At 37.7% G+C, this 14,812-nt stretch overlaps 2 protein-coding genes across 3 annotated transcripts; both read right to left on the reverse strand.

The window, feature by feature from the left end:
* Positions 1–305: 305 nt before the first annotated feature.
* On the reverse strand, positions 306–2,189 carry LOC125477875 (cytosolic sulfotransferase 12-like). Its single transcript, XM_048585393.1, has one exon. It carries the CDS (start codon positions 2,091–2,093, stop codon positions 1,095–1,097), a length of 999 nt encoding a protein of 332 aa, XP_048441350.1. The 5' UTR covers positions 2,094–2,189; the 3' UTR covers positions 306–1,094.
* A 9,811-nt stretch (positions 2,190–12,000) lies between these two features.
* LOC125467984 (translin-associated protein X-like) lies at positions 12,001–14,335 on the reverse strand. 2 transcript variants are annotated; one of them, XM_048585105.1, is made up of 7 exons: positions 14,176–14,335; positions 13,981–14,090; positions 13,811–13,890; positions 13,525–13,666; positions 13,280–13,429; positions 12,768–12,969; positions 12,001–12,339 (listed from the first exon to the last, which is right to left on the reverse strand). In XM_048585105.1, the coding sequence occupies exons 1-7, from the start codon at positions 14,234–14,236 to the stop codon at positions 12,239–12,241; spliced, it is 846 nt and encodes a 281-aa protein (XP_048441062.1). In that variant the 5' UTR covers positions 14,237–14,335; the 3' UTR covers positions 12,001–12,238. The 2 variants fall into 2 exon arrangements, with proteins under 2 accessions (XP_048441062.1, XP_048441063.1); XM_048585106.1 differs by having other exon boundaries at positions 13,981–14,084; positions 14,176–14,316.
* Between the last annotated feature and the right edge of the window lie 477 nt (positions 14,336–14,812).

Consider the following 14,812-nt stretch of genomic DNA (forward strand, 5'->3'; position numbering starts at 1 on the left):
AAGCACTAGTTTATCTTTACTTATATAGAACTAATAATTCAACCATTCTCATTAGTGACTTATTCTAACGGTTATTAAACATGAGTACTGAGATTATTCTAATTCCAGATTTCTCCTATGCTACACATGAAAAAATAGAGATGAGTTATGTATAACGTCAAGGAGTATTACTACTAGGGAACTAGTTGATCCCATACACTTTCCTTCTTTCTTTTACTCATCAATGATTTTCTGATCTCAAATAAATAAAGATGTCATAAGCAGTAACAAGTAAACATTAGAACATTTTTTTTGGGGGGTCGAAAGGTGACATTTTATTACCAACACACCACACATACAAGAATGGAGACCCAAAAACACACAAAGCACACTACAACATTATGACCTCCAAAAAAACTACAAGGAAAAACTCAACCCAAAAGGTGAGCCCTACACAGAAAAACACACAAAGAAACCCTAAGGGCATGGATCCTCTTCCGCCGTCGAGATAAGAACTAACCCTGAAACAAAAAAAAGAACCAAATTTCATCATCCACTAGCAAACAACCCACATGTTGGAACAGCAGCCACCAAGAGAATGAACGGAAGCTACCCCAACAGGTAGCAGGGTCGAGACCGACACACAGGAGGAAATTGGTGGTGTAAAACCCGAGCCGAAGCACTACGCACAATCTAATATGGCCGTGAAACACGACTAAACAAAATGCTTGAGGAACGAAGCAATTGCGGAGTGGAGAGAGGACAAATCCAAGTGAGAGACAAAGAAATTGGTTTGAGTAGATGCGTGGGGGTGGAGAGATAAGTGGGAGGCGAAGAAAGGGGAAATCATAAAAAGAAGCATTCCGATTGTGGGCAGAGGCTGGCTAAATCAAAGGCGCAAGGGGTGGAAACAAAGGGAAAAAATGGGCCGGAAAAAATAGAGCAGCAGAGAAGAAAACAAGAAAGCACAAAGAGAAAAAGGGTTGCCACCGACATTGGCCATGGTTAGGGCCGGCGACAAAACGATTTACCGGAATGAAGAACTCGCTCACACAAGGAAAAGAACTCTCACAGACAGATAAAGACTCTCACACAGGGAGAAAAAAATGCAAACCCTAGAACTTTAGCCCGGAACCATGCAACTTCTCTTGAGTAATGGAGTCTAGTTTTTTCACCATCTCAGGGGTCAAATTATTCATCCAATCTCCAACTTCACCTTTCCTAAAGAATGCACTATTCTCGATACCGGTCGGTAATTTCCCACTTTTATTCACAACCAAATTGCTTAAATTGTCAAAACTACACAACCTTAAGATACCGTCCACAACTCCATGTGTCTCTTCTTCCGGGGAAAATGGGCACCCCAAGAACTCGGCCAGCCTCCTCAGGTGAAGAGCAGGCTCTTGTTTCATTTCCTCATACTTGATGAAAAATGCACTTTCAGGCCTCTTTAAGCTCTCCTTCCAAAACTCGAGTACGTGATCCCAAAAGGGTCCGGACGTACTCACTCCCAGGCAGAACTTATCGAACGCTTCGTCAAGTGACATGGTTCCACTACCCACTGGCCTCAGTTTGTTCGAGAAGTGCCAAAGTGAAACAAACACATCTTTAGGATCTCTACACGCGTAAACAACTTTGCAACCCGAATGTTTGACAGAATCCGGCAGACAAACATACGGTAGATGAGTCGAAATGAGCCTTGGACGGGCCACGGAGGAGAGGTCAGGAAGTACCTGTTTGTCGGTGTAGACATCGAACTCCAAACAGGGCACAAGAACATGAGGATTTTCTGTGAGCAAAGGGTGTCGCTGAGGGTCCAGATAGTGCGCTCGTTTCACAAGGGCAAACAAAAGTGCCTTGAGCCAAGTGGTGCCTGATTTGACAGTGGTAACAAGAACGATATCAGAATCTACGGCTTGGAAGTGTTTCTGGCATGCCAAAACTCCATGCATTTGCTTAGTTGACAGCCAAAAACCATGGTACTTGTGAAGGCCATCTGCAACCCAACCTTTTTCTGTAGGTAGAGAGAACATAAAGTCTTTGTCTTCTTGGCTGAGTTCCTTTTCTTGCAAGTATCGGGGAACAACAGGAGGAGGAGGTTGAGGTGTTTTCATGGTATATTCAGAATAGGAAAGGCGCCAAAGACGTCTTGGTTTTTCTTCAATGGTCGACTAGCATATATAGTTTGATCCAATATATTCGTCGGCAACAACCCCACCATTGGATCAAGCTGCACATGGTCTTCTTTAATATACATATATATATAAGTGGTAGGTATAAGTAAACATAAAATATTAATGTGATAAAGGGTCGATGGTCATTCATTACTCTTAAATGTTTGTTTATTAGAGAATAATGACTTATATGACATGAATATTACTACTATTATGTTGTGTTAATTTATGTTCCATTGGATCAAGCTGCACATGGTCTTCTTTAACATACATATATATATAAGTGGTAGGTATAAGTAAACATAAAATATTAATGTGATAAAGGGTCGATGGTCATTCATTACTCTTAAATATTTGTTTATTAGAGAATAATGACTTATATGACATGAATATTACTACTATTATATTGTGTTAATTTATATTCTTATATTATTAGCACGAGATGTTATATAACAATATATTCTTGCTATGTAAGTTTTTATGAATTTTTTAGTTGAAGTCTGAGATATCCTACACTCTGAAGAGTAAGACTAGTCTCCTGTATGAAATGGAAAGGCTAAAGACATTTCAGCCCACCCTAACCATAGTGAAATAGCACATCTTGACATTAGAGACTTCAGTTTATTTAATGAATGTTATAAAAACCTGTTTGGGCTCGAAATAATATTGTTGGGCCGAGCATAGGGTTGTGCTCGGCCCAAAGCTGTGTCAAATACTATGGGCTACCTGATGGATTCCGGGCCATTTAGCAGGGTTGGTCGAGTCCTATCATAAGAAGGAGTAGTCCAGATAAATAAAGAGGGTCGAGGAAGTCCTGGTGCAACTAGGATTCTCGGCCAGCAAGGAATAAAGCCTCGAAGGGGAGTAAGTTCAAAGTCCTAATGGGAGTAGGGTTGTTCGAAGTAAAGTTGGAACAGGGCAAAGACTCCCAATCCAGATAGGGGTTTGATTCGGTCTCAAGGAGTGGGTGCTATAAATACAAGAAATCATGCAACAAAGAAGGACCTTCAATTCAACATACAATTGCCCTGCGCAAAACCTCTCAATTACCTTGAGATTTGTCTTTTTCTTTTTCCGCCAACATACCTTCAGTTTGGATAAACAGCACTGTGGAGGCAACCGACGAGCACCTTCAATTTGGATAAACAGCACTGTTGCCGTAGAATCAGCCGACCGAGGAGCATCTTCAGTTTGCATAAACAGCACTGCGTCGAGGCCGACTGGTTATCTGTCCAAGTCTCGGCCGAGAAGGGTTTTCGAATCCTTATTAGCAGGGGTCATCTTATCAGCCGTCTCGGCGAAGTAAGGTGTTACGAGTTACGACGTTTGGCGTATCGGACACTGAGTGATTTTATGATTGGATATTCACAAGTGAGTTTTAAAGGTCGGCATTCTGACGGCCGAACCACGTTCACCATCAAGACATACATCACCTTTGAATATTTGTGTCCGTATAGTCTGGTGTCGATTCGACGTGCTTATACTCTTACGAATATAATCACGGTGATCGAATCAGGCACCGACGACTTGTGAACTTCGCCGAACTAGCAGGCTCGTCTTCAGGCTCTAGAACCTAAAGACCGAGAGTGTTCCTTCCTCGGTCGCAGTCGCAAGATAAAGAAGTTAGCAACGCGCTCAATGCAACATCAACAAATTTTACTCCTTCGGCCGAGCTCGACCGACGAGTTGGCACGCCCCACATGCAACCGAAGGACTTAGTTAGCTTATTAGTTATTCGGCCTGCGCGCCGCGTAGGCTTTGTAATTTTTAGGATCAACAAAACCATAAATAGATTACTTTATTTAGTTTATTTACTACTTGACAACAGATTTTGCCAATAATGGAAGATATTGGATGAATCATATCCATGGATAAACTAATCTTAGTGGAGGAGTTGGTGGTCTACTTTCAAAATTTGTTGATTTAAGTAAAGCAACATATTTTTCGACCAAAAAAAAAGTAAAGCAACATATTATATAATTTTGTTTCATCAACATCAAACAGATAACCTATAAGAAATTAACAGGTGACACGCCTCGATCCTGATGTTCTTAGGAGTTAGGACATTAGGATGGTCATGTGCTAGCCGACATCTGAGGGTGACAAAAGCTATTTAATTAATGTAAATGCTGAGAACATGTGAGACATGCACATAAATTGTGGCAAGATAATAGAATATGACTATTCATGCAGTAGTAGAGTACTATGACAATAACAATATTCAATTGCCAACAATGAATTGTTATGATTATGCATGACATGTTTAGAGTATACATCCTTAATATTGAGTACAAACGGAAAGTAAGGTAGATAAGTGATATTACAATAGATGTCAAAGCAGAGAGAATATAGCATGATGTCACTGGTAGGGGAATGCCTCGTAGCTCGGGTAGTATTCCTCGTTCTTATGTCCTGAGGGGGCGCAAAACAAACATGAGTGGACCAAGTTGATATATATATATATATATATATAATAAAGCAGTTATCAATATACTAACCCCCAAAGTTTTATGAAAACATCAATAGCGTAATATGTAATAGGTTTCCGAAAACCCTAGCATGCCATAAAACCCTTCCGTAATGCATATCTCGTATATAGTGTGTTAACTAGTGGTATCAGTATCTCTCTTGCACAGAACAATGCCCTACACACGCCCACCTGAAGGCAATATAAGTAACATCACCCGAAGGCAGAACAGTGACCACTAGATACGCACAAAACATTGAACATAGTATTTCCAAACACAGGTACATATATCTCAAAAACATCTTCATAGTATAAAGTCATCTATCATCTATACTATAAAGAAGTGTGTAAAAAAAAAAAAAACATGTTCTAAATAGTATATCGTCATCCATCAGATATTCTACAAAGAATATGGGTTCAATAGAAAATATGGTATTCCAAAATATTCTAAGTAAGCATGATAATCATATAAGGTAAATCCAATTACTCATCAAACTGTTTCATAAAACGTGCTCATTAAATCATGTTTTTCATGTATGCATTTCTACTAGTAAAACATGCATTTTAGAAGGGGTCCACTCACATATACTCTATCGTAGAAGAGCCGTATGAAATAGGAATAACAGAATCACCGCTAGTAATTGCACCTAAGCAGATAAAGGGTACAATTAATGAAACCATACTCAAACGATTGAATTTGGAAGAACGGGTCAAGGACGTCGAAATTAGCCTAGGATGGGTCCCGAACGAAAACCCGAAAAAAAGTCAAAAAGTCAATGTTGACAGTCAAAGTCAACACTGACCGTTGACGAGTCGGGTCAAAGTCAACGGTCCGGGTCGGGTCAATCGGGTTAGGTCTTGGGTTGGAACTGGGTTGGGCCTGAAGGGTTTAGGTTTAATGGATTTTAGGGTTTAGGGTAAACGGGCTGGAGGCCCAAGTTCCATTCGGCCCTAAGGCCGGTTCCTTTGGATTCTAAGACTATCTCCAACTCTTGGCCTAAAACCTAAAATTTTTAGCCTAGAGACAGCTTTTCTGCTCCAACATTTCCGACCTAAAATTTTAGCCCTATATTATTAAAGAATGAATTTGGGCTAATTTTTTTCTTAAATTAACTTTAAAAAAAAAATTATGTAGACTATCGTAAATTAATTTTATGAACATTTTAATCTAAAAATATTTAAATTTCGATAAATATTGAAAAATCATTAATCGATACATGAAACTCTCGAAACACTATGTAAGAATATAAAAATCATGATAGAGATGTATAAACACAAAATACATGAAACACACAAAATACATGTGAAGGACATACAAAACACATGATAGAGATGAAACACACATAGAACACATGATACACACGAAAAACATACCAACATACATACAAAACACATGAAACACAAAACTACACACATGAAACTGAAACCTTCAATCATCCTCTATATAAACACAGGTTGAATATCAAACTATCACACAACATTCAAACCTTCAATAATCCTCTATATTCACCAATCTTCCAACTTTCAAAGTGTTTTTATTTCCTAAAAATCATCAATATCTCATCAATAAGTGATAGAAGAAGGCGTAGCTTGGCAATGCAGATGACACAATACCAAGCAAGCCGTGCAACTGCCAATGCAGAAATGAACGCAGAAGAAGCTGAATTTGCAAACTCTCTTATTCAATATCAGCACCATGCCGAATCTAGCCATCATGGTTCTGTCATGGGACGTTCATTTGTGTAGCGTGATAAACAAGAATGTCATGACCGGATGATGAAAGATTATTTCATCGAACGTCTGAGGTATTCTTCTCATGATTTTTGGAGGCGGTTTTGGATGATGATAAAGCTTTTTGAAAGCAACTTGAATGCAGTTGTCCATCATGACCACCACTTTGCAAGGAAGATAGATGTCGTAGGCCGACAAAGCCTATCACCTCATCAGAATCTCACATTTACATTTTAGATGCTAGTTAATGGGTGTTATGCAGACTTAACTAACGAATATTGCCGACTTGCGGAGAGTACTACTATTAAGAACCTGAAGCGCTTCTGTAAGGTAATTGAAGTTATATATAGAGCCACATACCTCCGTATATCTCCTCAAGATTTAAAAGAGTCCTAGTCCTGCAAAATTTATAGAAGGTTGCAGCTTCAACATATTATTGTACCTGCACAAGTCCAAGTATAATTATAGAATGGTACTGTAGTACCAAAAATCTGGGATGGGACTAGGATTCTCTCCTCCCTTCTCTTTCCATGTCATTCCATCTTCTCCTCTCAGATTCTCTATTTTGTCTTTCTTTTTTTATAAAAAATTAATATAAGATGTTGATGTGACTTAATCGTTTAAATAAAACGGAAAAATAGAAGGAAGATAATCCTACTTCTAAAATCAGTCCCCTGCAGGCTGCAGCTCTCTTACCTGTGGACCTGAAAGATGACCTTTTTGCTGTTAATGGTGATATCGCGACTTGCTTTTACGACCCTTTCCCGCTTGTCGTTCTACAAACAAAACAGGCAAAAAAACAACATTGCTTTTACGACCCTTTGAAGCACCCGCAAAGCTGCAAATTGGGGGAAATTAAATTAGGGATTGACGAGATTGTTGATGTAATCAGTGTATTTGGAGAAGGCGTCTTTCATGTAGGAGGTTTCAGTGGTCATCATCCTGCCTTTTTCGGTACGCTCTGCGACGTCGTTCCTACAACTGTGAGCGAGCCGATTACTCTCAGTTTAAAATCCGATAAGTTTAGCTGGAAATAAAAATACAGAGGAGAGAAAGAGATCCTGGAGTGAAGGTGGTGGGGTTGGAGAGCCATCGCCAGAGATAAGCGCTGCAACTTTAACATCTGTCCCCTTCTATCCCACACCATCTACAAGAGAAAATTGTAACAATAATTCCTCAACTTTAATTAGAGTAATAGTCATTAAACTAAAAATCTATTACTATTGGTCTCTTAACTTATCAAAACATATAGCTATGGTCATTTTCATTAACTATGTTCGAATTTTGTAAAAAAATGAGTCATGTTAGAAGGACCGTTATTACAATTGAGTTAACGTTGAGAGATCGTTGCTCCCATTGGGTTAACATTAAGGGATTATTGCTACAATTTTTTTCATTTAGTTATTCATATCTATCTCTTGATTCAGCATCACGTGTGTGACACGTGACTCATTTTGACGAAAGTTCTAACGAAATTGATGACAATAACCATAGCTGTACGTTTTGATGAGTTAAGGGATCAATGATCAATGATTTTTAGTTGATGAACCATTGCTCCACCCTTGATGTCGTTCATTAACATGGATTTCCGCTTAGATCATCTCCAATAGATATGGCTAAAGGTTCAATACCAAAAAATGGTCTGATTTTGTCAAAAACTCATCTTCAAAGCTATAATTCTATGGAGCCTGTTAGACTATTATTCGGTTAAAAGGGCGTTAGGCTTGGCAATGTAGCCCTCTCTTAGCCCTTTTTTTTGGGCTCAACTACTCGGTTGCAGTAATTAATTCAAATTTAATAGCTAGATTTAAAAACCTCCAACTGTATTTTAATTAAATTAACCAATATATTTAAAGTATAAACTTACAACTAATAAATTATTGAAAATGACTATTTTTAGTCTTTCGGTTAGAGATGATATATGAGTATGGTTTGATACTGTTTATTTAAAAATAATTTTTTGTATGACTATAATTATGAATTGTGTCATGTTTAGCCATTTTGATTGGACATAACCTTACATAATGTCTACTTTTCAAGTTGGGTTAATCTCAGTTTACTACCTTAAAGTTTCTTGGTTTTCAACATTTTATATATTAAGTTTTTTTCATCCCAGTTTAGTATCTAAAGTCATAATTATAGGACGCTTTCATACATCTGTTAAGTTTTCTGTCAGAACCTCAGTTAACTGATGATGTGGCACCGGCCTGGACAATGATTGGACGTCACGTGTCCATCTAACGCCACGTGGACATTAAAAAAAATAAAAATTAAACAATTAAAAGTTAAAAAATAAAAATTAATAAATTAAAAAGTAGGATAAATCTCAATTTACTACCTTGAAATTTCTTGATTTTCAACATTTCATACATCAAGTTTTTTTTATCTGTACCTAAAGTAATGATTCTTGGATAATTTCATACATCTGTTAAGCTTTCTATTAAAAAAGCAATTAACCAAAAAAAAATGGTAGTCCAATTGAAATCAATTGTAATTGTAACTCTTGCCTAGTGGCCAAGGATGAAAAGTATATCAAAAGCACAATCCATCTCCTCAAGTAACAATGTAAATGCAAATGATTACATGATTTAACGACACTTGAGAGGAGAAGGTATTAATTAAGTGTGACAATCAGGAATTACATCATATTTCAACATCGGGCACAGCCAATACGAAGGAAGTTGGATCGTCGGAGCCAAGTAGCGGCATACATTCTGAACCTCTTACATGAACACCGAAGCAAGCTACAGAAAGATCTCAAGTTATTAAAAAAGATTTCTCTTTTGGAGAAAAAAAAAAAAAAAGTGATAAAAATTACGACGAAGAATTGAGAAGTTGTTAGGGCTATGCTAGTACACATGCAAAAAAAGATAGAATAACAATTTAAGATTATAATATGAATTCGGAATTTAATTACGGGGGTGATTTTGAAATGTTTTCATAGTTTTCATGTTTTCTTATTCTCAATTTATAGGGAGAGAGAACTCGTATGACTTAAAATTGAAGGAATCCAACTCAAATTCACGAACAAGAAGTTCAGATATGAAAAGTCAAATTTCAAAATCCAAATTAAAACCGAAAACAAAAAATAGATCTGATGCAAATCGAAAAAGAAAGAGTATAAGGGAGCGAGAAAGAGAGCCAGAATCGATTGATTCAAGTTATGTTCACTCCTTCAATACTTTCAAAAGCGTGATTATTGCCTTTTTTTGTAGTGATCAAACTTTCCTAGGAAGGTGGAACTAGTGGTAATTTTAGTAATCAGAGTAGGATTACAGATTTGCAGAGAACTAGTTGATCCCATATATATATACATTTTTCATCTTTCTCTTACTCATTAATGACTTCTCAACCCCAAATAAATAAAGCTGTCATAAGCAGTAATAAGCAAACCTTGGAATACATTTTTTTTTTATGGTCAAAAGGTGACATTTTATTACCAACACACCACACATACAAGAGTGGAGGCCTAAAAACACACAGAGCACACATCACCATTGGGACCTCCAAAACAACTACAAAAGAAATGCCCAACCTAAAAGATGAGCTTACATAGCTAAACACACAAAAACCCTCACACACAGATAAAGGGCTGCCACCGATCGACGTTGGCCATGGCTAGGGCCAGCGACAAAACGATTTACCGAAATTTGAAGAACTTGCTCACACAAGAAGAAGAACTCTCACACACAGATAAAGACTCTCACACAGATTAAAAAAAGATGTAAACCCTAGAACTTTAACCCGGAACCATGCAACTTCTCTTGAGTAATGGAGTCTATTTTTTTCACCATCTCGGTGGCCAAATAATTCATCCAATCTCCAACTTCACCTTTCCTAAAGAATGCACTAGTGTCGATACCGGGCGGCAATTTCCCACTTTTATTCACAACCAAATTGCTTAAATTGTCAAAACTACACAACCTTAAGATACCGTCACAACTCCATGTGTCTCTTCTTCCGGGGAAAATGGGCACCCCAAGAACTCGGCCAGCCTCCTCAGGTGAAGAGCAGGCTCTTCTTTCATTTCCTCAAACTTGATGAAAAATGCACTTTCAGGCCTCTTTAAGCTTTCCTTCCAATACCCTAGTACGTGATCTCAAAAGGGTCCGGACGTACTTACTCCCCGGCAGAACTTATCGAACGCTTCGTCAAGTGACATGGTTCTACTATCCATAGGTCTCAGTTTGACACAGAACCTCTGTTTTGTCCCGTCCTGTCTATGTACCAAACAATACCTAATATATACACACACACACATATAAGTGATAGGTACACGTAAACGTCAAATATTAATGTTATAAGGGTCAATGGTCCTACATTTTTTATTCCAAATCTTTTTGCCTATTTGGTATCATCCAACTCAATGAATGTTTTATGTTAAACTAGCATTCATTTTTCTTAAATGTTTGTTTATTGAAGGAGAATGACTTATATGGCATGTGTATTACCACTATTATGGTGCTTCGTATCAGTTTACCCAAATTCAAAGTTTCAGCCGGTGCCCCTTACTCTTGCTCGGGATAGGCGGCAACCCACTACTCCCTCTCTCTTTCCCTCTTCCTTCCTTCCCTCCCTTCTCCTTTGTTATTTTCTTCTTTCCTCCCCTCTCATCTCTTCTACCTCTTCCTCTTCACAGTATCTCACCCTCCTCTTCTTTTCCCCTTTCCAGTCTTCTTCATTTTTCTTTTATCCTGAGTTTTATCTCAATTTTCTTTTAACCTAGTCCCAATTATTCCTTAAGCTTGTCTTAGATTTGGGCTTCATGCCCATTATTCGATGTTTTTCGCATGCTTTTCTGCTTTTTGTCATTAACTTTTCCTTCCTCCCTCCTCCTTAGCTGTGATATTCCATTCCCACCCATCATGTGCTCGGATTGACGGGCTCCGATCAAAAATTGGACATCACATCCACTTTCCTCCCTCACTTTCACTCCCCCAGCTAGTATGCCAGATCCCCATCATGGCCAAATGCTATGTGGCCTCTCCTACATTAAGGGTATTCTACATACCTTCTTCTCAGCCTCACTTTCTAATCCATAAGATACTTTCTTTGAACGCATTTGTAGGGGTTCGTGAAGGGAACTTAGATCCAATGTCCATTTTCTCAGTCCTAAAGTTTGGTTTCCTCCGAGAACATGACAACATGGACGGTTTGGTTTATGCTGCTTGAGCTCTCCTTTTGCTTGAGCCTTTAGCTTTATTTGTTGTTTTGCTAGCTCCTTTTGCTCCTTGTACTAGTTTTTAATGGAAGTGATCTTGTTTGACCCAAAAAAGAAAAAGTCGTCCAATTGAAATTAATTGTAATTGTAATTCTTGCCTAGTGGCCAAAGATGAAAGTACATCAGAAGCACAAGTCCGTCTCCTCAAGTAGCAATGTAAATGCAGACGATTACATGATTTAACGACACTTGGAAGGAGGTATCGATGTGTTCAACTCACATGAATGCAATGATAATATATATTTTTCGTGAGTTCAATACTAAACTGCAGGGACATCTTCGCATAAATTGATTAAAGTAAGAAATTACCAGATAACCTATAAAAAATTACCAGGAAAGGGCAATCCTGCATTCTCATGTGAACCTCGTGTCAAAGGGTTTCGCTCCAAGCTCTACAAATCTAATCCTCAAAAAATTACAGAGAGAAGAATTTTAAAGCTTACTGCTTTACTGAGAAAACATACGCAGGAATTGTTCATCAAGCAGCGACCTGAAGATAATGATGATGAACCGCAAATTCATCCGAACGAAATGCAAGTGGCTATATATGCTCCTTGAAATACAACCCTTGTCGAAATCAACAACTCTTCTCCTTAGTTAATTAGAACACCTTATAATATAAGTAATTAAGTAGTAAGAATGAGAATGTGACAATCAGGAATTACATCATATTTCAACATCGGGCACTGCCAATAAGAAGGAAGTTGGATCGTCGGAGCCAAGTAGCGGCATATACTCTGATCCTCTCACATGAACACCGAAGCAAGCTACAGAAAGATCACAAGTTACTAAAAAGGATATCTCTTATGGGATGAAAAAAAAGAGTGATAGAAACTTTTACAAAGAAAAATTAAGAAGTTATTAGGGCTCTGCTAGTATACATGCAAAAAAGATAGAATCACAATTTAAGATTATAATATGAATTCGGAATTTAGTTACGGTTGATTACTACTTCTGAAATGTTTTCAAAGTTTTCATGTCTTCTTATTCTCAATTTGTAGGGAGAGATACACTTGTATGGCTCAAAATTCAAGGACTCCAACTTTGTTCGAATTCACAAATTGGAAGGAGAAAATTTCCCTATGTTTTATCATTTCATTTAGTTATTCCCAATATTCAAGACTATATTATATAACCATATTCTAAAGCATGAATTCAAATGTATTTATAACAGTTTTGGACATCGAAACTATACCATTTTCTATCTTCATTACACTTTGAAGCATCGTATCCATTTTTGTCTTCATGTCATTGCTAGCTTCCATTAATGGAACAACCAGGGTCAGTTCCCTGTAAATTTCACGCACAAACTTGCATATCTTATTAGCAAATTCAAGTTCTCCATCTGAAATTCGACCAATTGCCAACCGCATCAGCTCTCCAGTCAAATCTGCAAGCTACAGTAGTACAACACTGAGTTACTCTTCTGATAACATAAACATGCATGTCGTTGAGAAATGGATGTAGAATGTGTTTATACAAAAGCTCTCGTTAAATCTAACAGGTGCATAAAGACATCACCTCCCAATGTATTAATTTCTAAGTGTGTGTGTGTGTGTCCCTGACTTACACTAACATATGTTTTTCTTTGATAAATACAGACAAAGTAAATTCAGTCCACTTAATCCCAAAACCATATTCAATTAATCAACTGGCATACAGTTTTCATTTCACACAAATAATTTAACCGCAGGTTGAAGAAAATACCCCGAGCAGATAATCAAGTACATTGATCTGCAAAGGTTCAAGAGACGGATCACTGAGTGGCAGCAAGGTGGCATTTATCTCCTCAAGATTTAGAAGAGTCCCAGTCCTGCAAAATTTACAGAAGGTTGCAGCTTCAACATATTCTTGTACCTGCACAAGTCCAAGCATAAACTGACAAGTGAATTAACCAGGTATTAACGGAAACCCGACATTTAGAAGCATAAGCAGGATAACTCCACACTCACCCCAGGTGAGTATGCTCGTCTCAGCTTCCAAAAATCAGTCCCCTGCAGCTCTCTAACCAGCCGGGAAATGTACTGATCCGTCACAGCTATTAAATCCTTTTCAGCTTTCTGCAGGACTTCCTCTTTGTTGTGTTTACTGATTCTGTTCAAGTTCAAATTCCATAGCAACAGCATTTCAATGATGATATAAACAAAATTATAAAAATTAAAAAAAAAATTAAAAACAAAAAACCAAAATCCAAAAAACAGAAACAAAATTTGAATCAAAAGGTCGCAGCTTTCTTACCTGTGAACCTGAAAGATGACCTTTTTGCTGTTAATGGTGATATCGCGACTTGCTTTTACGACCCTTTCCCGCTTGTCATTCTACAAAAAAAACAGGCAAAAACCCACCTTGTAAAAACCTTCGAATCGCTCGCCGAGCTGCAAATTGGTGAAGTTTAAATTAGGGATTACGAGATTGTTGAGAGAATCGGCGTATTTGGAGAAGGCGTCTTTCATGGAGGAGGTTTCGGTGGTCGTCGTCCTCGCCTTTTTGGGTCCGCTCTGCGACGTCGTATCTGCAACTGTGAGCGAGCCAATTACTCCCAGTGTAAATTCCAAAAAGCTTAACTGGAAATAAATATACACAGGGGAGAGAGAGAGAGATACTGGAGTGAAGGCGGTGGGGTTTGAGAGCCATCGCGAGAGATAGCCGCTGCAACTTCAACATCTATCCCCTTCCCTCCCACGCTGTCTGCAATTTCTAACGCCCCCTGATCACTGTGCTTTCTTGATGTCGTTTATCTAGCCGCGGACGACACCGCCCTTTATGTCGTCCATTATCACAGATTTCCTTTTCTTCGTCCCACACAGAGTGTTTAGTTTTTAAGCTTATTTTTAGCTATGTTCTAAAATTCGATTTTAATCTTACCTTGTTATCTGTAATTTGAAAGTTGTCATTACATTTTCAGAAACTTAAAATTCACTTGAGCTTACCATTTAAAACTCAATTTTGATTTTATTTTGTCATCTGAAACTCAAAAATCGTCTCTATAAATTTCAAAATTGCTCTACATTTATTTTAAATCTGTTAATTTTTTATATATGTTTGATTTAGATACACTAGGCTAATTAATTTTCTTTTTTTTTTCTTTTCATTTCTCCAATTTCTTTTAATTTAATATTTTTTATTGTTAAATGCTAAGAGGAGTAATAGTCAAATTTATTGAATATGTAACATAGTTTTATTGAGTGTTGGGTCACATATATGTTTTAGTAAGCAACCATGAGTGTCAGGGAGAGAGAA

Source organism: the organism of the source record quoted next, unplaced genomic scaffold, assembly GCF_019419815.1.
Source record: "Pyrus x bretschneideri cultivar Hongxiangsu unplaced genomic scaffold, Pyrus_bretschneideri_v1 Contig22, whole genome shotgun sequence".
Classification (NCBI taxonomy): Eukaryota; Viridiplantae; Streptophyta; class Magnoliopsida; order Rosales; family Rosaceae; genus Pyrus; species Pyrus x bretschneideri.

Excerpts from the sequence above, each read along its gene's own strand:
- LOC125477875 (XM_048585393.1), bottom strand. The coding sequence starts at position 2,093 with ATGAAAACACCTCAACCTCCTCCTCCTGTTGTTCCCCGATACTTGCAA.
- LOC125467984 (XM_048585105.1), bottom strand. The coding sequence starts at position 14,236 with ATGTTGAAGTTGCAGCGGCTATCTCTCGCGATGGCTCTCAAACCCCAC. Across the intron at positions 13,667-13,810 it reads GTCATCTTTCAGGTTCACAG|AATCAGTAAACACAACAAAG; the intron begins GTAAGAAAGCTG and ends GAACTTGAACAG. Across the intron at positions 12,970-13,279 it reads TACTTGATTATCTGCTCGGG|CTTGCAGATTTGACTGGAGA; the intron begins GTATTTTCTTCA and ends GTACTACTGTAG.